Source organism: Oculina patagonica, chromosome 4, assembly GCF_052425735.1.
Source record: "Oculina patagonica isolate OP01 chromosome 4, crgOcupat, whole genome shotgun sequence".
NCBI classification, from domain to species: Eukaryota; Metazoa; Cnidaria; class Anthozoa; order Scleractinia; family Oculinidae; genus Oculina; species Oculina patagonica.
In genome coordinates this window covers 62958349-62983650 of record NC_135761.1, presented here as the reverse complement: position 1 = coordinate 62983650, position 25302 = coordinate 62958349, and the positions used below count along the sequence as shown (strand labels likewise).

The window sequence follows — 25302 nt, the reverse complement described above, 5'->3', positions numbered from 1 at the left end:
GAAATTTAGCTATGGCCGTGAGTGAAGTATATTTCCAAACAAATACATAAAACACATTGAGTTACTCGCGCATAAGGTCGCATTCATTCACTTCAAAATGACCAAGCGCTGAAACCGGACTAAACAAACTGCCGAAACCACTATTCAGCGTGTTCAGTCATCGTAAGTGACAAGTACGGTAATGGCTTATTTTCACTGTTTGAATTCATATAAAAATACCGGACCTACCTTATCACGTAGTTAAACAGAAGTTGAGTAAAATAAAAGCCGACTCAACTGTGTCAGTCTTCAGTCACAACCAATGCAAATCGCGGTCGGTTTAAAGCGCTTTTGGTAATGGTATGTTTTGATGTCGGTGATGTGCTTCGCCGAAAAAACTCGGCCTGGCGTGTGCTTTATCAGTCTTTTACTGTACCTTTAAAAAATACCATACTGGTACAGTTATAGCAATTAAAACAGGACATGGTATTTCTACTGTGTGAAAGGTTACTATCGGAGTACTGGTCTTGCAAGATTTTTGTGCATAATTCGCATGGAAATTCGCGCTGAAATGATGATGCTTTTAAACTTCATTCTTACAAGTCTAACAAAGGAGCATAACTTTGTAGTGCCCTTACCTGTTAATTTTCTGCCTGGCTCACTTTTAAGCTGAAGTAGGGTTGTTGGCTTGCGAAGTTCTACTGCTTTACTAATATAACTACGCAAACATACAAAATTAGAAATGCTTCAGTTGAGTCTTATGAAAGGGTTTTTATTTACATAAGGACAATGCAAACAATAATGGAGCACTGAGATTATGAAATATTTGACTTGTGCTCCACTTGCGAAAAACAAAGTTGTGCAGCCATTTCGGCTGCAATAATCATCACTATAGAAAACGATTGACCAAGAATTATGAGCTAATCATTGTTCACTGACCTTCACTCTTGAACTAGAAATGGAACACGCATTTCATATTAGCCCAGATTACTATACACACTCCCACTCATAACATTACACTGTTTGATTTTTGAATAACATCGGACTTAATTAGTTGATCTTAAACAGGCGAAACCAACTTGTCTATGGAAAGGAAGCAAAAAAAAAAACGGCAAAAAGTTTTTTATTTGCATGGAAATTTTAGCTGCATTTCTTCCAGCCTTGAACCGGGGCAACACCTTTGAATAAAACTTTTATGTATTTAGCGCTCATGCACTAAGCTTCGAGCTGGCTTGCAAAACCGCTGTTAAAAATTTGGCCACAAATTAACACACTTTGTTCTAGTTTTATACGAGTTTCTTTTTTAAAAAAAAAAATAGGTAACTGAGAACTTGAAACTTCATTTTCCTATTTAATATCTGTCTACAATGCAAGCCAAAATATGATACCTCAGCCGGGCTCAAGCAGTTTGAAGTTAAGTGGGTGGGCCCCACTTTAAATTTCTCTCAGATACCGAAAAGAGCATTTAGAATTAATAAATTCAAACATTCATAGATTAAAATATTGTTGTAAAATATTGCTTAAACGACAAAATGTTACAATAATGAAAAGCTGCCCCACAAATTAAAACTTTCGATAAAACTACTCACTGACCCTTTAAACCTTACATCAAGACATAAACTTGCGCACCGTGTTGAAGAACCGTACCAGTAACTGAGATGATACCAGAAGGAAATACTTTCGCACGTATCGAGTCCGACTGCGTGTTTAGTGTAGGTCTTCTTTCACGAATTAGCAAAACTTCGTTAACTAAAACCTTGGCATTTCTTTAACACGAAAAACATCTAAGTTGTTAGGTGAGGACCGCGACACCATCGGACTTCTTTAATGTCTTGCCAATAACACAGGTTTTATGCTCCTCCATGCGTTGATGAAGAGTGTCATCAGTGTGATACTGATTATGTTGGTTATACCACACGATATCTTCATCAACGCATAGAGAAGCATAAAACCTTTAAAAAAGGCAAATTAATTAATTAGCCTAATCCCTATAAATATATCGATCCGGCCCTTTACCCACCTAGGGTTATGGCCATAAGTCAAGTCTATAAATAGAGTGCATCATTCTCAGGGAACCCATGTTACATTTTATAGAATTATATACTATGAAAGGAAAGTCAAAACCTGTTATTACGTATCGATGTCTGCTTTGAGAATAATTACACTGGCACGGTTCACGCGCGAAAAAAAAAAAAAACGAATCACGGATAGTGGATATCAAAATTCCATTTTTCCGAATCACGAAAATAAGCAAGTAACGTATTCTTTTATCCTGCTCTTACGTAAAAAGAATGGCAAAAAAGGAGTGTTTGAAGAAAGCAAAATCGATAAAGGCAAAAGAAAGGCTTCATATTGTAAATAACACACCTTTAGTGCCGTCTTTAAACCTTTAGTGCCGTCTTTAAATCTTCCGAAGGTTTCGCGACCCAAAATCACGTGAAGAGTGATGAAATCACGAACATTGCGACACCTTTAGGTCACGAAACATAGAAGAATAATTTATTTTATTTCATGGAAAATAAATTCAGCTAATCACGAAACACGAGAATACCCCTATACGACCCTCATCTAACACTGATGTTGTCTAATCAGTCGTCTCTAATACTGATGTTTTATATTGTCTAGCGAACGAAGGGGAAAACAGTAATAACATACTATTTGCATTTTTAGCACCTTTTGGAAAAAAAAACTTCCATAGGGGACATTTCGAAGGAACCTTTAGTTTGAGAAGTGTCAAGCAACTCGTATAAGTTAATTCAGAGTAATATTAGTGAGATCTTTTAAAATAATAACTTAAAGTTCATAATCGGATTTGTTCATAACGACTACACCGGTACCCTTGTCTGGCTTCGTGACGACGATGTTATCTAGTTGTTTCAGCTGCTTTATGGCCCTTTGCAGTGTTTTCGGTGGCTTCGGTGATTTGCACTCGATGTAATTAAGTGCAATCGATCGGAGGGTGGCTGCGGTTAACTCTTTCTTGTCATCAGATAGAGTGCGCTCCAGTTTCCAGTACAATTTCTCGAAACTAGCTTGTACATCAATGGCGGATATTCGTTGTGGCAAGGAAAACTTTAAACCTCGGCAAAGAATGAGCTTTTGGAAAAAGGATAGTTTGTGTGATGAAATGTTCTGGATGTGTTTGTCGACATCGTGATCCTTGTTTAACAGCCTCATGATCTTGTTTGTGTGTTTAGACATGACGATTTCGTAGTGTTTCTTCCGGAGGTTTACCATAGTTCTTACGATGCACATGTATTGAAGCGGCGAGCATTTTTGTCGAATTTCGTCGTAGATCGCGTTGATCTCGTCTTTCAAAGATACCTTCTGCTTGAATTTCGATCTGAGTTCCTCTTTGATGACATTGACGATGAACTCTTTTGATGACTTCGGCCATTTATTGGATTTTGTCTGATCGACCTTGGCGAACGTTGGTGTTAGTTCGAAGTTCTGGCAGAGATGAAGAAATTCAATAGCCCCATCGCATTTAACCTGTTTCTTGCTACAATCCTCAAGTCGCCTGAAGAAATGTAGCTTGTTGTCGCGTTTCAAAATTCGAATAAGACTTAATTTTGATAAACATTTGACAATAAAAATAAGCGACAGTAAGACACAACGTTTCGATGTCATCCTGACATCATTTTCAAGTGACAAATAAAATAACGGTTCAACAGTGTTGAACCGTTATTTTATTTGTCACTTGAAAATGATGTCAGGATGACATCGAAACGTTGTGTCTTACTGTCGCTTATTTTTATTGTCAAATGTTTATCAAAATTAAGTCTTATTCGAATTTTGAAACGCGACAACAAGCTACATTTCTTCAGGCGACTTGAGGATTGTAGCAAGAAACAGGTTAAATGCGATGGGGCTATTGAATTTCTTCATCTCTGCCAGAACTTCGAACTAACACCAACGTTCGCCAAGGTCGATCAGACAAAATCCAATAAATGGCCGAAGTCATCAAAAGAGTTCATCGTCAATGTCATCAAAGAGGAACTCAGATCGAAATTCAAGCAGAAGGTATCTTTGAAAGACGAGATCAACGCGATCTACGACGAAATTCGACAAAAATGCTCGCCGCTTCAATACATGTGCATCGTAAGAACTATGGTAAACCTCCGGAAGAAACACTACGAAATCGTCATGTCTAAACACACAAACAAGATCATGAGGCTGTTAAACAAGGATCACGATGTCGACAAACACATCCAGAACATTTCATCACACAAACTATCCTTTTTCCAAAAGCTCATTCTTTGCCGAGGTTTAAAGTTTTCCTTGCCACAACGAATATCCGCCATTGATGTACAAGCTAGTTTCGAGAAATTGTACTGGAAACTGGAGCGCACTCTATCTGATGACAAGAAAGAGTTAACCGCAGCCACCCTCCGATCGATTGCACTTAATTACATCGAGTGCAAATCACCGAAGCCACCGAAAACACTGCAAAGGGCCATAAAGCAGCTGAAACAACTAGATAACATCGTCGTCACGAAGCCAGACAAGGGTACCGGTGTAGTCGTTATGAACAAATCCGATTATGTTAGCCTTTTGAGTCAAGCATCTACAAATGACACATCTAAATTCGCTCCTGTCAACTTAAAGTTCAGGCTGGGATATTCTAAAACAGCCATCAATCCTGCTCGTGTAGATGTAATTTATTCTAGTATACCATTATGACCATTATATAAGCAACGTACCACTGTCAACAGGTCAATTGCACCGCAGAACAATTACAACAACAACAACAACAACAACAACGACGACGACGACAACATCAAAATAAAAGCAATGCCGTGAATTTTGATTGGGACTGAGGCTTCTCGGCACTCCTTATTTGAGCGAGAATTATTTAATCACAGAGATGATTTACACCGTTACAGAGCAATGTATAGGTACATCACAGAATCGCAAATTTCTCAACTCTTGAAAGATTTTTATCAAAAATCAAACGTAGGGTTATTAAGAGTCAAACAGAGATACTTTATGTCAAATTTTAGACTGAAAGATGTAATATTCAAGCCGTAGAATTATATAATGGTACTTATTTCATTATTAATTACAGAGCAATGTATGGGCACGTTGAACAGAATTACTAATTTCTCGGCTCTGGAAAGATTTTCATCAAAAACAAAAATGTAGGGTTATAAAGAGTCACACAGAGATACTTCATGCCAAATTTTAGACTGAAAGCTGTAATATTCGAGCCGTAGAATTATTTAATCGTACTTAATTATTTAATTTTATTTATTTTATATCTTGTTTGTGTAAGTTTGTGTAATTATTTCAGTATTATTTTTTTCTTCGTCTTTCCTTTCTCGGAGAAATTAGCTATACAGCTAGCTACCCTTGTAAATCCGAGTTGAAATAAAGGTGATGTGATGTGATGTGTGATGGACAACAACTTTATTAAGTAGAATGTCTTCTACCTCCCGCGATTAACCTAGCTATTCTTGAGGGCCAGCCTATTTTCATTAAAGTATGTCGTGACATCAGCCTGGCACCGGAAGTTAGCCCTCCAAGAAAACGTGCAGGGAAGTTGGAAGAGATCCCGTCCATTGCTAAGAGTCTAGAAACGATTAGTTATCTCACTGCCTGCGTACATTGCTCGCTATATACCCTTCCGGAGTATTTTTTGCCAACCATAACTCACCAGTCACGTGGACTCAGTGGATTCAGGATTTGGTAAGTAGCAAATAATTCAATTTGATGAGTACATCTTCCCCCTCTATGCCCCAGCCCGGTAAAGGTCAGGTAAACACAGTTTCTTTGATCGTCGGTTTATATAATGAGACAGAAACATGTTACTCGGTTGCGTTTCTGTTTCAGTCTTGTATTGGGAAGAAATTGGTTATTGCGACTATGTACTATACCAATTCGAATATCATTTATTGTCGTATCTAACAATAGTTTCTTTGTCTACTGATAACTATTACGTACTAATACTCTCACATATGATTCTAAGAAATGTCAGACGTTAAGAAAAGTATCAAGCTTGAAAACGCTTCATTTTATTTTCCATTTTATGATTCATTTAGTTGTTAATTGTATCCATTCGTGATCCTTTTGTAATGATTTGAACAATGCTTTTATGACCTCGCGTTTAATTGTATACGGGAATATCGCATATCGTCACGTAGCAACCACTCCAGGAGAATGTCCACTTTTGGAAATGTGCAAAACAATAGCGTGACGTAACAACATGGCGGTTGTCAATTCTTCCCGAGTGGACTCCACTAGAATTTTATATTTGCCTTTTTTCAAGTTTTCCCGTGGTACGTTTCCTGCCACATGGTAACACAACACAAAAAAAGCATTGCAGAAGCGTTATGCGTTACAATTGTGTAAAATCACCGTCGGCGGATTATGCGCGGAGGCCGGAGGTTAGAATTTACTTTCGATGCGTATGTTTGTTTTGGTTGTCTTTTCGGCCGTTTCTTCAGCTTTGATCCAGTGTATCTCTTGTGAAAGATTTTTCTGAGCCTTGAAAAAATTCAGGGATGTTCTACAGTTATTCTAGTTGCTCTGTGCGAAATCTGAGCGTTGTCCCGCAATTAGGGTGGATGGGCCGCGATTTTTGCTGGAAGCCATCGTCTACGCAAAGTGAGACTGCTTACAACTAATCTGTTTGGGCTTCTTTTCGTTCGCTTCAGTCGATGACTTGATGGATAATTGACGTCAAAGAACATCTTAAATATATCCAGGATCGCCACAGATTATCTACTGGACGTGTTTTTAAGACACAACAAGGTTACAAGGACAACAGGATGCGAGCTTTGTTTTCTTTCTGGTTTCTTTGGGCCGAAGGTCGATGCGCGGCTGAAAAGCGCAAAAGCACATTGAAATGTATGAAAAGGAAGGGTATCTGGCAAAAGAAACCAAGCATGGACTCGCCTGAAGCGAAGGAAATTATTTTCTCTATTAGATTCAATTTCTTGATAACCTGGAGTTAGAAAAACATGGAAGGAATGAGAACCCTGGCGAGCTGCGTGATTGCGCCATGCCAGGGAAGGCGAAGGAGACTTCAGTCAATGTATGTTCGTTCATTTCAGTGTAGTCAACTTAATTCTAACCAGCTAGGAGTTCTGACGGTCTTGTTGTTATGTTTTGAAGGAGCTCCAAATGCCATGGTGTTTTCAATTGATTGAGCTAGCCTTCGAGTTGAGCTGTTGAGGTCATCGGTCTAATTGATTTCCTGGCCAGCTATTTTACGAAGCAGAGTTTGACACCTTTTGACGCCTATTTGTTGATGAAATATATGTTAGAAAGGTTTGTTGCGACTCATTTTTATTGCAAGATAAAACTCAGTACAGCTCACTTTATGTTTACACTACAAGACCAGCAGATTATGAGCTGCCGCGAAGGATTTTTCTTTTCTAATATTTTTATTGTGTTGCCAAGCCAGGCTGTTTGATTTGCAGCAATGTAATGCCACTGTAATGTGTCGCTTTCTTCGACGCGTGTTCTATTTTCTTGTCTCAGTTGCGCCAAATATTCATGTGGCTTCTAGGAAGCTATTTACTTTTTCGTTTAATTCGTAGAAAACAAGTAATAAGTTTAACGGCTTATGCAAACCTTCGACTATCAATTTGTTAGACCGGTCAGTTCTGGCACGATACCAACTGTTAATGTTTTCATGTCAGTTTGCGACATCGCATTTAATTTTTGAATTCGAGACGCCGCCAAGCTAATGCCCGGGATAATTGTGAGAGTATCTTATCTGAAAATCGGAGTTCATAGCTCCTGTTAATTTACCAAACCAAGTGCTTAGTGTGTCACTGATATGTACATAGCGCGCGACGGAAAACGTTCGTTTCCGCTTTACTCACTCTCGGCCAAGAGAGATCAACGGCATATTTTTTTCTTTCTGCAAGCCGTGAATAAAGTTAGGCCCAGGATGCTTAAATCCTTGCATGATGTGGCGTAAACTGAGAGAGTATCTTATTTTAAAAGCGGAGTTCCTAGCTCAGTTCTTTTAATTTACCAAAACCAAGTGCTTAGTGTTATGGGCATAGCCACGGCATAGCGCGCGACAGAAAAGCATTTAAAATGCAAGCGCTCGTCTCCGCTTTAGTTATTCCTGTCCAAGAGAGGTCAATGGCATATTTTCTTCTTTCTGTAAGCTGTGAATTTCCGCTTAGTTAATAGAACGAAGCTTGTTTCATTCGAATTTGAGTTCTGTACACTTCGCTGTTCTAGATTTCGATCGACAGAGCCAGCAGGAATATTTAATGTCAACAGACCTCGCATCATGTGACTTCAAATTCGAGCAATGATTGGATAACTGTTTGTTTGGATCGGCGGATCAAAACATTTCCAAAAGTGGACATTCGTCTGAACTGGCAACTGAAACCAGTTCATTTTCCCTCAACGCAGCTATTGACATAAGATGAAATTTTCTAAACGTTTTATTACCATGTATCATTTTACTCTATATAGAGCGGTTTTCACTTGAGTGTCGAAAGTAAATTGCGATTGCTTTGGTTTTGCATTACTACGCTTAGTGATTGGCTTAATTGTCATAGTCTATAAGATTCGAACTTTGGTCGGACACCGTACCTCACCGATTTCGCTGAAATTTGGCATGCAGTCTTGTTTTAGGGTCCTAACTACCAAATGGATATTAAAAAGTTTCAATTCTTTTTATTTTGGAAAATATCGAGAAGGCCGATTTGAAGCGTCCGTGACGGCTCGCCAACATGGCGGATCGAAGGTGTTCTTGTTACTTCGACACTGAACCTGCCGTCACAGTTTCTCGATCATACTTGGTATAGTTATAAAGAACTATCTTTCTTCTTTCTATATATCAAAATAGATTCGGCAAATGTTGAGTTTGGATCATCAACGGCCAAGAAGTTCGAAGGTATGTTAACGATGTTTTAAACAGTCTCAAATTTACTACAAAATGAAAGGCTAATAACTCCACTGTTATCTCGATTTAGAACTAGCCATTTACCATGAACAAAGCTTGTTCATTGGTGAATTGATTCCATTAATAAAAAAATTGGGGAAATGTAACCGTTAAGAATAAAAAATTATGGAACCTCTAGTAAATTGGCCATTTCAGCGCCATTTCAGCGGATCAGCTCATTTAACAGCAAATAATCGGGAGAAACATGAAAGGGTTACAGTCGTTTATAATAAGCAGTTTCCATGTATTCTTTGCTTATCTTAAACAAATACATGATCTTTGCCAAAGATATGGCGATTTTTGAGCGTACGATCGTTTCTCCAAATTTTTATGTCGGCAACTTTATTTTATTTGTTGTCGAGATTATACGCTGTTGTTATTCAATATTCGTTTCTCAAGAACTTCTGTTGCTCGCATTTCCCAAATCACTGTTTAAGAAATTGCCCATTCCGTAACAGGGTCATTCTTACTTTTTCTTTAAAAATTACTAGGAAAGCAAGAATGTCATAGAACGGTTTTATACTAGTGAAAATACCTGTCAGACATAACTTCAACTGTTTGTGTTATCTGGCTGTTTTCACAAATATGCAAATTAAGGAATTCTTAAAGTGCCTATCTTAAACTATTTCACGCTTAAAGATTGCTCTAAATCTTTTCGCCTACCTTTTGGCCAAAACGAAGTTTTGTGTCTCCAGGCAGAATGCTCGTTATCAGCAATGAAAGTCGAAGAGATACAGAAGCTCGAGTAAATTCTAACTGCTGTGAAATGAACATCGTTTGAGCTTGACGTGTATTTATAGATTGCGCTCGAGCTCCGTTAATTAAGTTTATTCATTTGGCGATCAGATAAAAATCAATGAATGATCAGAGTTATTAAAGTCCATTTCTAAGCACGAGAGACACGGAAGTTTGTTTCAGAAGCATTTATGCATAGAAATACCGGTTTATTTTTGAGCGGTATATCTGCATTTATAATAGCTGGGAGTTTGGGTTGTTTTTTGGTGTTTTTTGTTTAGGGGGCTCGGGGGGGGGGGGGAGGGGGTGTGGAAGTGGTGCCTTCGTATCCTCTTTTTTTCTTTTACACAGTGGCCTGAATTTGGAACAGTTCGGGGAATGGATTATCAATTACTCTTCGTTATGCCATGTCAACCCTTAATGTGGGAGCGCCGCGCCTCAATTCACGATAAAAAATTTATGGCCGCCCGGTCCATTTATGTAGTTCTCCGCCAGGTCTCTCAATAGGCAGGTTACGAGCCTAGTGGCCCATCAGGCCGGAGCTCATACCGGTTTCCGCAACGTGAAGTGACAACGAGTATTTTTTACTCCACTCGAATGGGATGCTATTCCATCGCAGGGTTACCTCCCTTCCCGAAAAGCTAAAGATTGACTGGTAATCATTTTTACACCTGGGTAAGGAAAGGGACTCTGGGAGTTGAGAGGCTTTCCAAAGAACTTAACGCATTGTCCCCCAAAAGCTCTATCCAGGACTGTTTGGTCCAGAGTCCAGCGCAGTGACCATTATTAGGCCATCACGCTCCCCCACCGTGTAAGAAAGTGCAAAAATCTGGTTGTATAAGCCCTGGGGTTGTACAGTTTGGTACGAAATGTGGGCTTTTAAATGTGGTAGGCCTTATATCCGTGGTTGGGGTGCGGTGGCTTAAAGCGAAATTAAAAAACTTCTTGTTTTCTGAAAAACGTTTTTATAAACTGATTTGAATTACATTAATGAATTAAAGGGACAGTGTCACCAAGATTTAATAAAATTTAAAACTCTCAAGACGGTAACCTAGTAGGAAAAAAGTGGTCTTAAACTTTGATAGTTGACTTGGAAGAAATATATGGGCCTTGAATTGGGAGGGCTTATGAGAGAAAAGGATAAAAAGGGGAATTTCACAGAATCTGCTCAACAGCGTACTCTCGAGCAGCTTTCATTTATCTGCCCACTGTCTTTTTCTCTCTCCAGGTTTTAGTAAGGCCAGACCGCTATGAGTGGATTTACAATTCATATTAACACTTTTTAGAGATTTTAAAATCCCGGTTCGAGCTTTTGGGGGATATTGCGTTGAGTTCTTCGGAAAGCCTCTGTACTATCATACCGTATTTACTCGAATAAGCGCCGCCCCCGAATAAGCGCCGCATTTCGGACAAAAAAGTTAATAAGCGCCGCCCCCAGCGCCGCAGTCCCGATGCGGCGCTTATTCAAGGAAATCTGTTTAACTAGAAACAGAACTACAAAGCAACTCTTAAACAAACTTGGACATTTCTTTCCATCAAAAGCGACGTTCTGCAGTTCAAAGTGCTTGTTTTACCGCTCATTTTTCTATTGAACATTCTTCAGTACAATCTTCAGCAAGAGACGACTTTTAGCAATCAGGGGACCCTATTTTAGATTCTTTGTGGCGTCAAACTTTTTAATAAGCGCCGCCCTCAAATAAGCGCCGCCCTCGAATAAGCGCCGCACTGGAGGCGTAAAAAATGTAATAAGCGCCGCGGCGCTTATTCGAGTAATTACGGTAGTCCCTTTCTTCACCTAGGTCGGCGATAAGGACATACGTGATGTAAGTCATAACGCATCACGAGAGGTGTCCTTATGGAGAGGTTCGACTTTAATAAAAAAAAAAAAGTCCGAGATAACAAAAACAGCCAAGTTCTCACCTGCTTTTTTTTTGTAAAAAATCTGGACGAAAAACATTTGTATCTTTTAACTTGCCCTAAAAAGATTTGATTCGAAATTCATTTCAAATCAATGAGGAAAATGTGTTAGCTTCACTGTTATTATGTTGTTCTTGCCGCGAGTAAGCCACCCCTTCTTCGAACACGATAATTACTGATGACACAAACGTAAAGTCATGTTCATTTCAAAATCAGCTCGCATTATGCTTATTAACAGATGAGCTCTTTTTTTCAACATTCAGAACACTGTGTCAGAGATCTAAAGAGGATTCGGAGGCATCACTCCCCTCCCCCCTCCCCCCGCCTTCCTACAACAATACCAAATAACAGTAAAAGTGAGTCCGCTATGCGAACATGTGTGGACTTTCATTTGAATAAAAGTTGACATTAAGAATTAATCAATGAGTTACTGTAGCAGTCAACAACTTCAAGTTTCGAATCGAGTAATTCGAGATACAAGGCGAAAAAACAAAGAACTTGTCAATCAATTTATTATTTACAAGACTGTTGGAAGAACAAAGTGTACTATTACTTGTCTTATGTACTACGCTTTAAGAAACAAACGTTACCATTGCCGCTTGGGATGTCACGCAATGTGAAGGAGCGTGGTGTGACCCTTTGTCACGTCGTTCACGACAAATGCCTTTTTTCATGCAAATAAAAACCTAGAATCCTACAAGAACAGCAGTTATTAGACCAAAAGCCTTTCCTTATCGCTAGCAAGATGGGATACTATTTTCATTAAAAAAAGAAATGTTGCGTGGAGCACGTGAACTGTCTCGCATCGCTTGTTTACACAACCCTTACTTTTTGTGTAAAGCTTGTGTAAACAACTCATCGAAAAACTTATTTTCTTTCAATTAGTTCTTTTTTAACCTTTTTGGAATAAGAACTTTTCAATAAGCTTTCACAAATAATTTCTTAGTAGCTTGCGTAGAAAGGCGGAGAAAATCAGTGAAAGTTTTCGGCAATTCTGGTTTTCTCCTGCAAATTGGTTTTTGGTCTCTTATTTTCAAACTTTACCTTTTATGATGTTAAAAGTTTATCAAATAATCATACCTTTTTATGCATTTACTAAGAAATACTCTTCGATTGAAAAACCATTATCTTTTATTTCTTTTTAACGAAATTGGCATGGGTTTTTTTAATTTCTCGGCAAGCAAATGTAAATCGAAATTGGGATCCTTTTCTCAACCACGCCGCCAAAAGAATTAATTTAAAATTTGGTACCTTTTTCAAACCTCTCTGTCAACAAATTTAAATCGAAATTTGGTACCCTTTTTCAAACCTCTCTGTCAACAAATTTAAATCGAAATTTGGTACCTTTTTCAAACCTCGCTGTCAACAAATTTAAATCGATATTTGGTACCCTTTTTCAAACCTCTCTGTCAACAAATTTAAATCGAAATTTGGTACCCTTTTTCAAACCTCTCTGTCAACAAATTTAAATGGAAATTTGGTACCCTTTTTCAAACCTCTCTGTCAACAAATTTAAATCGAAATTTGGTACCTTTTTTTAATTCGCTAATTAATTGACAAATGACAAGTGACAAGTGGGCGTGACGCGCACATCAAGCCAGAGACACGCCTGTCAGTTGATTTTTCTTGTGAAATGAACTTCCCAGAAGCTAATACAATAGAGACTATTGTTAAAGATTTTGTTAAAGAAAGCAAAAATCGTAAGCACTTTGACAGAGGAGATTTCTTTCAAAGTCGACGTTAAGACGGAAAGAGGAATTTTGGTGCAGTTATCTCCCGCCAATCTAAATTGACGTGAAAGATTGCGTCAGCACAGCTATATATACTTTGGTCGCCGGCTTCTCATTTACCCACGAGTTAGCTCACTTGGGTCTCGCCAGGTTTCGCTTACTAACCTATTCAGTATGGCGTTAATATCGCTTTCATGTGGCGAACGAGAGTTAAAAATTAGGGAAAGTGCGTTAAACATGACAAATTTGTCAATGGTATTTCGCCTCGAAAGCCAGGGAATTTACATAAATTCCCTGGATGGCGAAATTGTCCTCCCGGACGATGATGGAAAATTTCACATCGATGCATCAGATGTGCAGAAGAAGTACATCGTGAATGGAAATCCTGCAGGAAATCTTCTAGCCGTTATTCCGTCCTCACCGAGCCACTCTCCAATTGGTATGCCGTACTCTCCAATTGGTATGCAGAACGAACGTTCCAGGCTGAACCCACCACCGTCCAGCATTAAAAGACCTCGGTTTACCACCTCCAGCACTTCGACTGCCGCGAAAACATTCACCTGGAAAAAAGCGTTTATTGTTGTAGATATCGAAACAAAAGGTGCAGTCACGGAGAAGTTCCAAATACACCTTGTACTACAGGAAGAATCAGCTACAGTTGAAAAAATCCAGGAGCAATTGAAAGGCCAGCTTGGCTATGAAGTTATTCTTCTGGACTCAAAGTATCTTCCCATCGTATCAAACGACATGACCAAAGGTAAGTTTAAATCTTAATTCCTAAAAAAACTAAAACACATGTCGGACCATTTATTACATTCCTGGACGTTTAATTAGGGCCGGTTGATCAACCCCCGCGATTCCGTTTTGTTGTTGTGGCCACATTGTTAGTACTTCAGTAGTAAGAGAAACTCTCCGGGTGAACTATTAGTAAGGTATTTTTAGACTTGGTAGTCCCCTTCACAGCCGTTTTTGAGGAAGTCACACTAAATTAGAGGACGCTACGATTTGTGGACACGATATTTCTTTGCTTTTTCAATCGCGAGAATGATAATTCGTCCAAAATAACAAATCCACGCACTCATTTTCTTTTTTAATTTTGTTGTATATGGCCAGCGCTTGTCATTGTCAGAAAACAGCTATTGTTTTTTTTTTTCTGGTTTTTCTTTTTCCCTTTTTGTGAGAGGAACAGAGTGATGAAACTGGCCTTATGTACATTGTGTACATATTTTTTGTCTTGCGATACGTTCGAGATACTCACTGAGCTTATTTATTAATCCAAAATACATTTTATTTTGTGGTATGTTTGTGTGCTTTACTGACAATATTTTATCTGATATAATTAACTTTAGGATCACAGTTCTGGAGGACCAACAGAAAGATCATTGTCGCCCAGAAACGTCAGGCGGGAAACTTAAAACAACCCAACTCCAAAAGAAACAAAGGGAAAGCAGGTGACATCCTTGATGAACTTAGGAAGATGATAGCGGAACCGATCGCCGAAGCAGAGTCTTCAGGGTCTATCCCCCAGATTCCTGAAGCACCATCGGCAAAGGAAACCCTGGAAGGAATTTTCCGCTGCTCTATTTGCTTTTCAACAGCCCACCTTCCGGCGGCGGCTTGCTCCAAGTGCCTCGCCTGTATAGGCTGCATCCCTTGTATTGAGCAGTGGATCGCCATAACGCCGACCCTGGCGAAGTGCCCTTTGTGTCGGACAAGCCGACAGTATTCCATCATTCCAATGGTTCGGGACCTGGCCTGTATTCTAGGTCAAGAAGTACCAATTGACGATGAGGGTTCAGATGACCGTGACACAATTCCTTATGGTGCAGGCGATCAAGACGAGGATGATGATTCACAACTGCCTCGTATGCTTTAAAATCAGTTTCTTCAGTTCATAGAAGCTCATGCACATGTTTTTCACTGTATCAAATGTTTCACTGAACTCAATGCAATATATTGGATGCTTGAGTCTGATTCTATCCAGTTTATGTTCTGTTTGTGTAAGTCTTGACAACGTTTTTAGGAAACTCACTAGCAGTTCTTTTTCAAAATGACGTTACCTGTTTATACGAAAAATACTAACTAATCAATAGTTAGCTATTTAATTTTAAATCAAAATTCAAGTGTCCATCACTGATAATGTTACTGATGCTTCTAAGCAGATTTAGTAGATTTGTACGGGATAATCGTGTTATAATAATGCATATCGGAACAGTGACTTACTTATGAAGTTTAATACGTAGGGTTGTTGAGAACGTAAAAAGCGAAATCCGGTCTGCACTTTCAGTGAAATGAAGTTGTTGATTTCATACAAGTTTGCTGTCTCGTGTTATATTGAAATAAATAACTCACACCATGATACAATGCTTGTCTTAACTCTTAATCTGCCTTTTTTTTTTTCTATAAAACTATATTCACTTGTTTCCAATTGGCTAAGCTTATTTTTTTCTTCATCCTTTCCAAAAAACGTCCGCAAATATTTTACCTCTTTCTCCCTTTTTCATAGAGGGGAGAGAAAAAGGCTACCGGAACCATTAATTATAACAGTCAAGAAGAAACAAAAAGACCAGAAAGAAAAAAAAATCTATTAAATGACGACTGATTTTAAAGGACAAATCAGGAGCCCATTAGCTGGCTAGGTCACGCTATTTGTGATGATATAAAATAATGACGTTCAAAGCGACGGAACCGCTATTCTCGAAGGTGGGGAAGATCAACAACGCTTTTCGCCAGAATCTACACACAGAAAATTCGCTCGCACGGGAACGCTTGCTACGCAGGCTACCCGGCCTACAGCCCCAAACAGGTGTTTAGCATTGATAGATGTGCCTCCAGGAGGGAGGGGTACTTGACCCATGACTGGTTATAGGAATGACGCTGGAGGTTACGCTATGTCGTCAAAAAAAGTGCCGACTTTCTTCCCCCACCCCCTGGCTAAATAATTGCTCTAAATTATAATAATATGAATGATCTTATGTTGACTGGTGAGCTGCAAAATAAATACAGTTAAACATTTACTCGGCTACAGTCTGGCATCTATACCCTTTTTAGGACAGGTTAAAGACTAGTCTGAATACTTTGTTTTCCCTTAGATTTCTAGAGTGGCTTTAATCAGCTAATGTCTCCGAGCATTCCCACCCAAGCCTAGACAGTACATTAGGTCAAGAACAGACCACAACACCGGAAACTTCATGCCCTCCTCTGTCTGACTAAAACATACTCACTTGAAACTGCATACCCTGTTCAGCGCGGAGAGGCCAAAAGCCACACCCCATCCAGCGGTGTGTCCCTGTAGAAGCTAACCTACGATCAGCCATTCTTTTTTTATAGAAGGAAGAGAGGGTATGATCTCAGGTTACGTATAAGCCAGATAGTGGGCCCCCCATCTCCCCCCGAGAAATGCCAAATATACGACAGGGTAACAAAACAAATCAGTTCAGCAGTTCTAGTTTTTTTAATGATATTTTATTGTTTTCTTTCACAAGTGTTGTGAATCGATATTGTGACAATAGTAAAAATGCAATGTCACCTTTTGCTCTAGGTAACTGAAAAACAGTCCAGGCCACTGTTAGTATCAGAATATTTCTTAATTGTCTATGTATTATATGGTGATGGAAAGGTGACGTGTAATGTCAACAAACGACAAAATTGCCCTTTCTAAATGGGATGAATTTCCATTCACTAGGCTACTAAAAATATCATCAAACGAGCTGTTGTTTTGCACAAAGAGCTCTTCCCTCCTGGTGGTGAGAGCAGCGTTGTCTCGCAGAGGGTCAGTACCAAATGAACTCTCTCGCGTGATGGAGCCTCCTGCATTTTCGTACATACAAATGGCTTGATCGACGCTAGGAATAATCGTAGGATTATTAATTCGCCTAACTCTGTTGGTGTTGGCCGCCACTAAGTTTGGCATACGCCCATTTCTACCTATACACAAAGAAAAGTTGAAATAATATAAGGTATATGGACTTCCCTCAAACATTAGTACCAGTACATTTCCAATTTTAAAGAAGTGGCATTGAGGGACTGGTCAATAAGTACCAGGGGTGGGGGGCCGGAGCAATTGGAAAAGTTGTGGCTCGAACATTCGTGACCCCTTCCTTCTGGCTTAAAACTGACTGACCCTCCCCTGATAGGGGGTTGAAAATTACATGTCCCACCCCCTTTGCTAAAAAATTCAAGGGAACAATCATTTCTTTATCATCTGTTAGGGGTTGGAGGTTTTTGATTTGACATCAGCTTGTAAAGTGAAATTCCCTACATACACCACCCTAATTTTTCCCTGATGGGCACTGCTGTTCCATGAACGTCTTTTCTCATTTCTTAGCACAAAAAAGAGGGATAACTTTATCATGTCTTATACTAGTCTTTCGTAAGTTTTCCACATATTTGTGTGTTAAATCCATTGGAAAATTTAGACAAACATATGCGAAAACTGAAACAGTATGTAATATTAATTCATAAACAACTATTGAAGAGTCCATATTCTTATACAGAAATTGATAACAGAAACTACAACCACTGTCCATCATTCACATTTGCAAAGTGTTTGAGAAAAGAGTTTACTAGTATTAAAAGGCCTAAGGCCCAGCATGAATCTATGCATGGTGAAGTGATACAGGCAAAACTAATGTTATGATCACAAGCCATTTAGGGGGGTCAGGGGCCATGCTTCCCCGGGAAATTTCATATTTGGGCCTTCTGAAATTGCTAGAAATTTATTTAAAACTGCTCACATGGAGAAACTAATCAATTTTATATTCTGATGAATTCAACTTTTCTTGAAACTATAACAGTTTAAAGTTAGTGAATAAATAAGATGACCCACCTCCTACCTGTAGATCAAAATTACATAACCCACCCCTTTTCGAGGGCTCAAAAACTGATGACCCACCCCCATTTTTGCTTCTGCATGCCCACCCCCCATCCTCTACTTATTGACCAGTCCCTTAATAGGTATATGCCAACGGAAGATGGTAGAGTGGAAGGGAGGGGGATACGGTGTTAAAGAAATTTTCCAGTGTGCATGCATTATAAAAAGATTCCAAACATCGTTGCTGATCAAGCACATTGAATATTGTAGTGCTCTGTTTAAAATGTCTTTCTTAATTTTTAATTTTTTTCACCTTGTCAATAATTTGCTGCTTTAAAAATATATACCACAGTTACCTTCTAGGGGATGTAAATTCCATGATTCCGTAAACCTTCTAAGTCCAACTTCTGCTACATTCAGTGTTATGAAGGAGACACAGAATTTTACTACAGGATCGTGCATGGCAATCATTAGGTTGTTCTCCATTCGTACCAGTGTTTCTTTAATGGGATATGTCACGCGTTGGTTTATTTCGGGCCATTTCCTCTCAGCAGGAAGGTTCTGTAAACAGATAATCAATTTTTAATCTTGTGCCAACTATCTCTTTTCATGGGGGAAAGCTATTTTGTATGTAAAGGGGAACTAAATGGCCTGACGAAACTCTGAAACTCTGTCTTCAGAGCCCAAATTAATTTAGTGAAATTCTTCAATTTTGGACCAGTCTTGTAAAGTTTGCTCATCTTCAGTTTCATCTGACATATAAAAGCCAAATTTGAATATGTGACAGACAAGACATAGAGCCATCTGTCAATCAACATATTTATTAATAAGTGTCTAACACCTGTTAACTTCAGTGTTTTTCAGTGTCCTGCACTCTTGATTTGGTCATGAAAATTACTGCACATGTCTAGATTGATAGCCAATTTATTGCATATTATTTTGATATCAAATTTGCTACCTTTGACTCTTCAAAGCTACATTATGCCACTAAAAACGTAGGAGTTGAGTGTCACGGCAAATAACTGAAAGTAATTTTTCGTACGAAAATGTTTTGCTGTTGCATTCTATCATGTCCTTTTCTCCCTAGCTTACTAGCTACAAAAACAAATGTTTCGTAGCCTTCCTCGATCAAAATAATCCTCATTGCATTCATAATCTTCAATGTTTTTGCCATGAAGGTTTAGTTCCTCTTGTTCTTCAACGAAATTATCATCCTTGGTGGGATAACTTCATTATTTCCATCCTTGCTGTCACCTAGCTTGTAAACCTTCGACATCAGAATTGAAAACATCGTCTGGTTCATCGATCTTTTCATTCAGACAATCGCAAATTTCGTCCAAAAAGGAGCATCTCCTACCTTCAGATATGTTGGGCCATTAAAGGAAAACTTGTTTTCTTCATAACAATCGAAAATATTACTAAAACTGTCAAAACTCTCGCAGAAACTCGCTCAAAACGGCTCAAAAAGAGTGGATACACAAGTTGTTCTTCCAGGCGTTTAATGAAGGGGAAGACTGGGAACTAAATAGAGAGCGTCCGCTGAGCGGAATTGTGAGGCGTGGTGAACTGAACCGCAGCAGTATCCACAGTAGCTATTCTTGGTATTTTTAAACCCGTAACTAACCTCCCTAGAACGTGTCTGGACGTAAGGCTCGCATGACAAATTTCCTCTCTGGTCCTTGAGATATTCCTGGACAAACAGCATGAGGCTGTGCTCCGTCCCATGATCCACCCTTACCATGTCCCATATACCTTCATGAATGAGCAGATCCCTACAACCAAAAGAACACGAATTTGAAGTCAATTATGCTTTACGACATGGAAAAAGGGTATGTTTTTATAAATGCTCCCTCAACCTACTAGAACTCTTTGCGATCGTTTCTTTCCGCTATTAAAATTTCGCTCGCTCGAGATTGTCTCCTGAAAAAATAGACTGAGCCTGGGACGTGTATACATAAGCTTACTGATGAATAAAAGTCAAATTTTGTTTAACACAAAAGGAAAGTACCAAATTGTACCAATGGTAAATTTGAACCACAACTGTACATCAGTTAATCAATACGAAGTACAGTTTATTGCTAATGCACCTATCAATGTTAAGCCCGGGGGGGGGGGGGGGTCGGGCTAACCACGGGATTTTGATCGTGAGGTCGGTCCCCAGGGTAGGGATTTTGATCGTACCTGATGGCCCCAGGGTAGGGATTTTGGTCGTATATGATCCCCTGCAACAAGGTTTGAAGGACATCTGACCACCTTTCATTGCTCCCGGGTGGGGATTTTGACCAATTATTTTGTCCCGGGGGTGGGGAATTTGACTTTTTTTTATAGAAAATGTCAAAATCCCCACCCCTTGCCCGACCCCCCCCCCCCCTCGGGCTTAACATTGATAGGTGCATAACCTGAAGTGAAAGTAGATAACAACTGCGTTCTTTTTCGGCATCGAGAAAAGTTTGACAACCTTGGAACTGCAACCATCACTTAAGGCGAACAAAGTACAACCGTACATTGCAAGCTTTTCATTTTGGTCACAGTGTAATTTGTTGCCATAGTATGGGGCGTAGTAGGGCACAGGATTTCGGCGACGAACTGTGTCATCCCTTCGGCGAGCATGATTCACTGGATTGACCCGTCTCAAAGACTTCATGACCTGGTTGTTGGTTAACTTCAGTTCTTTACTTCGTACATATCCAGTCATCATTTTGCGCCCAAAGGATGGTCCAACCTTTGGTCGAGATATAGAAGATGATTAAGTTGAGGTCAATAATATAAAGATTTCACCACGAATTTAAATAATTTAAGGAAATTTTCTCGCTACCACTCACCTCTCTAACGCATTCAGCAACAATGTAATCAACCTGGGCTTCAGATAATCTTTTTATTCCATGGTTTGCACAGAACAATCTAATGTTCCTTTCCGAAAAGCCTCTTTTAACCTCAGGAAAAGCTTCCAAAAGAATCTTACTTATCTGTTTGTGCGTTTTGTTTTCTTTAACAAGATCTCTAATGGTCTCTATATTCGCTTCTAGGAACTCCATTTTACATGATTGCAGCCAAGGAAAATGAACACAATTACGTTTGTCTTTGGCGTGACGTGACCCGTCACTGGGCACCACTTGGCACCTGTCAATTAATTAGCGAATTAAAAAAGGTACCAAATTTCGATTTAAATTTGTTGATAGCGAGGTTTGAAAAAGGGTACCAAATTTCCATTTAAATTTGTTGACAGAGAGGTTTGAAAAAGGGTACCAAATTTCGATTTAAATTTGTTGACAGAGAGGTTTGAAAAAGGGTACCAAATTTCGATTTAAATTTGTTGACAGCGAGGTTTGAAAAAGGGTACCAAATTTCGATTTAAATTTGTTGACAGCGAGGTTTGAAAAAGGGTACCAAATTTCGATTTAAATTTGTTGACAGAGAGGTTTGAAAAAGGTACCAAATTTTAAATTAATTCTTTTGGCGGCGTGGTTGAGAAAAGGATCCCAATTTCGATTTACATTTGCTTGCCGAGAAATTAAAAAAACCCAAGCCAATTTCGTTAAAAAGAAATAAAAGATAATGGTTTTTCAATCGAAGAGTATTTCTTAGTAAATGCATTAAAAGGTATGATTATTTGATAAACTTTTGACATCATAAAAGGTAAAGTTTGAAAATTGGCCATAAATAAGAGACCAAAAACCAATTTGCAGGAGAAAACCAGAATTGCCGAAAACTTTCACTGATTGGAGAAATATATTTTTCTGTTTACGAAATATTCACTTGAAGTCGGTGTTTTGAGAGGCGGCGAAGGACGTTATTTGAACCGACAATTAAATTATTTTGTCGCACGGTTTGGATATATGCATATTCTACGGTTCGATGTTATTTTTATTCTTATCATGACAATGTTTTAGTTCAGTTCTGAATTCGACATCGGTCTTTTGTTAAATATACTACTTGAGAGAAATGGAGCTGGTGAATTATATCCCGGAGTCCAAGACAAGTAAACAACATGATCAGCGAACTTGTTTTGATACAACTCGTTGTGCATTCATTGTGTTTGGCAAAGCTGAAATAAATAAATAACCAGACATTTGATTCGTTTTAATATGCGAATCAAAAATGCTCAAGCCGCACAGAGAAACAAAAACTGTGGAAAGTGAGTCAAAAGTGTGAAAAACAAGAAACGTGACCTATGACCGCAGTTGTTCAGCTCATTAGATATGAAGATTTCAGCCGTCGTGATTGTTATTTCACTTTTCATCTACGCCACCGCTGCCTTTGAAGTTGTTCCTTGATGTATATTTTCCAGCCACCACACGTTCTTCGAAAGCTGTGTCAAAAAGGCTTCTAGATTCAAGAATAAAGTGCGACTTACTCGATACTGATCGAATTTCTGGGTTTACTGCCTTGGCTGCCCATCTCACCGAAACTTCGGATCCTCCGATCACTGTCGAAAACTTCCGAAAGCACTAACCCGAGTTATCACGGAAAGTGACCCCCCAATCGGAAAAAACTGCATGACAACAATGTGTAGACTTTAAAGTCCACACAAAAAAAAACCAAACTCCCAGCTATTATAAATGCAGATTTACCGCTAGAAGCCGAGTATTTTTTAGCCGCGTCAGTCAATAATAAACCGGTATTTCTATGCATAAATGCTTCTGAAACAAACTTCCGTGTCTCTCGTGCTTAGAAATGGACTTTAATAACTCTGATCATTCATTGATTTTTATCTGATCGCCAAATGAATAAACTTAATTAACACATTTAAAAGTCCACATTTCGTACCAAACTGTACAACCCCAGGGCTTATACAAGCAGATTTTTGCACTTTCTTACACGGTTGGGGAGCGTGATGGCCTAATAATGGTCACTGCGCTGGACTCTGGACCAAACAGTCCTGGATAGAGCTTTTGGGGGACAATGCGTTAAGTTCTTTGGAAAGCCTCTCAACTCCCAGAGTCCCTTTCCTTACCCAAGTGTAAAAATGATTACCAGTCAATCTTTAGCTTTTCGGGAAGGGAGGTAACCCTGCGATGGAATAGCATCCCATTCGGGTGGAGTAAAAAATACTCGTTGTCGCTTCACGTTGCGGAAACCGGTATGAGCTCCGGCCTGATGGGCCACTAGGCTCGTAACCTGCCTATTGAGAGACCTGGCGGAGAACTACATTAATGGACCGGGCGGCCATAAATTTTTTATCGTGAATTGAGGCGCGGCGCTCCCACATTAAGGGTTGACATGGCATAACGAAGAGTAATTGATAATCCATTCCCCGAACTGTTCCAAATTCAGGCCACTGTGTAAAAGAACAAAAGAAGATACGAAGGCACCACTTCCACACCCCCCGAGCCCCCCCGAGCCCCCTAAAAAAAAAAAAACACCAAAAAACACCCCAAGCTCCCAGCTATTATAAATGCAGATTTACAGCTCAAAAATAAACCGGTATTTCTATGCATAAATGCTTCTGAAACAAACTTCCGTGTCTCTCGTGCTTAGAAATGGACTTTAATAACTCTGATCATTCATTGATTTTTATCTGATCGCCAAATGAATAAACTTAATTAACGGAGCTCGAGCGCAATCTATAAATACACGTCAAGCTCAAACGATGTTCATTTCACAGCGGTTAGAACTTACTCGAGCTTCTGTATCTCTTCGACTTTCATTGCTGATAACGAGCATTCTGCCTGGAGACACAAAACTTCGTTTGGCCAAAAGGTAGGCGAAAAGATTTAGAGCAATCTTTAAGCGTGAAATAGTTTAAGATAGGCACTTTAAGAATTCCTTAATTTGCATATTTGTGAAAACAGCCAGATAACACAAACAGTTGAAGTTATGTCTGACAGGTATTTTCACTAGTATAAAACCGCTCTATGACATTCTTGCTTTCCTAGTAATTTTTAAAGAAAAAGTAAGAATGACCCTGTTACGGAATGGGCAATTTCTTAAACAGTGATTTGGGAAATGCGAGCAACAGAAGTTCTTGTGAAACGAATCTTGAATAACAACAGCGTATAATCTCGACAACAAATAAAATAAAGTTGCCGACATAAAAATTTGGAGAAACGATCGTACGCTCAAAAATCGCCATATCTTTGGCAAAGATCATGTATTTGTTAAAGATATGCAAAAAATACCTGAAAACTGCTTATTATAAACGACTGTAACCCTTTCATGTTTCTCCCGATTATTTGCTGTTAAATGAGCAATCTATAAATACACGTCAAGCTCAAACGATGTTCATTTCACAGCAGTTAGAATTTTACTCGAGCTTCTGTATCTCTTCGACTTTCATTGCTGATAACGAGCATTCTGCCTGGAGACACAAAACTTCGTTTGGCCAAAAAGGTAGGCGAAAAGATTTAGAGGAATCTTTAAGCGTGAAATAGTTAAAGATAGGCAGAATTCCTTAATTTGCATATTTGTGAAAACAGCCAGATAACACAAACAGTTGAAGTTATGTCTGACAGGTATTTTCACTAGTATAAAACCGTTCTATGACATTCTTGCTTTCCTAGTAATTTTTAAAGAATAAGTAAGAATGACCCTGTTACGGAATGGGCAATTTCTTAAACAGTGATTTGGGAAATGCGAGCAACAGAAGTTCTTGTGAAACGAATATTGAATAACAACAGCGTATAATCTCGACAACAAATAAAATAAAGTTTCCGACATAAATATTTGGAGAAACGATCGTACGCTCAAAAATCGCCATATCTTTGGCAAAGATTATGTATTTGTTTAAGATAAGCAAAGAATACCTGAATACTGCTTATTATAAACGACTGTAACCCTTTCATGTTTCTCCCGATTATTTGCTGGTAAATGAGCTGATCCGCTGAAATGGCGCTGAAATGGCCAATTTACTAGAGGTTCCATAATTTTTTAGTCTTAACGGTTACATTTCCCCAATTTTTTTATTAATGGAATCAATTCACCAATGAACAAGCTTTGTTCATGGTAAATGGCTTGTTCTAAATCGAGATAACAGTGGAGTTATAAGCCTTTCATTTTGTAGTAAATTTGAGACTGTTCAAAACATCGTTAACATACCTTCGAACTTCTTGGCCGTTGATCATCCAAACTCAACATTTGCCGAATCTATTTTGATATATAGAAAGAAGAAAGATAGTTCTTTATAACTATACCAAGTATGATCGAGAAACTGTGACGGCAGGTTCAGTGTCGAAGTAACAAGAACACCTTCGATCCGCCATGTTGGCGGGCCGTCA

The 25302-nt window shown here is 38.9% G+C and overlaps 5 protein-coding genes across 6 annotated transcripts in view; 1 reads left to right on the top strand and 4 right to left on the bottom strand.

Moving 5' to 3' along the window:
• LOC144651010 (uncharacterized) overlaps positions 1 to 704 on the bottom strand; it is a 10238-nt gene extending 9534 nt beyond the window's left edge. The window contains exons 1-2 of one of the 2 annotated variants that reach the window (XM_078510860.1): positions 618 to 704; positions 229 to 415 (exon numbers count right to left, since the gene is read on the bottom strand). The gene's annotated coding sequence lies outside the window, so the exon portion shown is untranslated. The remainder of the gene's footprint in view (positions 1 to 228; positions 416 to 617) is intronic. The other variant, XM_078510859.1, reaches the window with a different exon arrangement.
• A 2068-nt stretch (positions 705 to 2772) lies between these two features.
• Positions 2773 to 3867, bottom strand: LOC144648649 (uncharacterized). Its single transcript, XM_078508155.1, has 2 exons — positions 3797 to 3867; positions 2773 to 3544 (listed from the first exon to the last, which is right to left on the bottom strand). The coding sequence occupies exons 1-2, from the start codon at positions 3865 to 3867 to the stop codon at positions 2773 to 2775; spliced, it is 843 nt and encodes a 280-aa protein (XP_078364281.1).
• A 10133-nt stretch (positions 3868 to 14000) lies between these two features.
• Positions 14001 to 15492, top strand: LOC144648962 (uncharacterized). Its single transcript, XM_078508413.1, has 2 exons — positions 14001 to 14032; positions 14625 to 15492. Exons 1-2 carry the CDS (start codon positions 14023 to 14025, stop codon positions 15149 to 15151), a joined length of 537 nt encoding a protein of 178 aa, XP_078364539.1. The 5' UTR covers positions 14001 to 14022; the 3' UTR covers positions 15152 to 15492.
• A 1226-nt stretch (positions 15493 to 16718) lies between these two features.
• On the bottom strand, positions 16719 to 19979 carry LOC144651008 (uncharacterized). The gene is made up of 3 exons (XM_078510857.1): positions 19713 to 19979; positions 18445 to 18649; positions 16719 to 17202 (listed from the first exon to the last, which is right to left on the bottom strand). Exons 1-3 carry the CDS (start codon positions 19827 to 19829, stop codon positions 16877 to 16879), a joined length of 648 nt encoding a protein of 215 aa, XP_078366983.1. The 5' UTR covers positions 19830 to 19979; the 3' UTR covers positions 16719 to 16876.
• Positions 19980 to 20132: 153 nt separating this feature from the next.
• Positions 20133 to 21821, bottom strand: LOC144651009 (uncharacterized). Its single transcript, XM_078510858.1, has 2 exons — positions 20911 to 21821; positions 20133 to 20810 (listed from the first exon to the last, which is right to left on the bottom strand). Exons 1-2 carry the CDS (start codon positions 21121 to 21123, stop codon positions 20466 to 20468), a joined length of 558 nt encoding a protein of 185 aa, XP_078366984.1. The 5' UTR covers positions 21124 to 21821; the 3' UTR covers positions 20133 to 20465.
• Positions 21822 to 25302: the final 3481 nt, after the last annotated feature.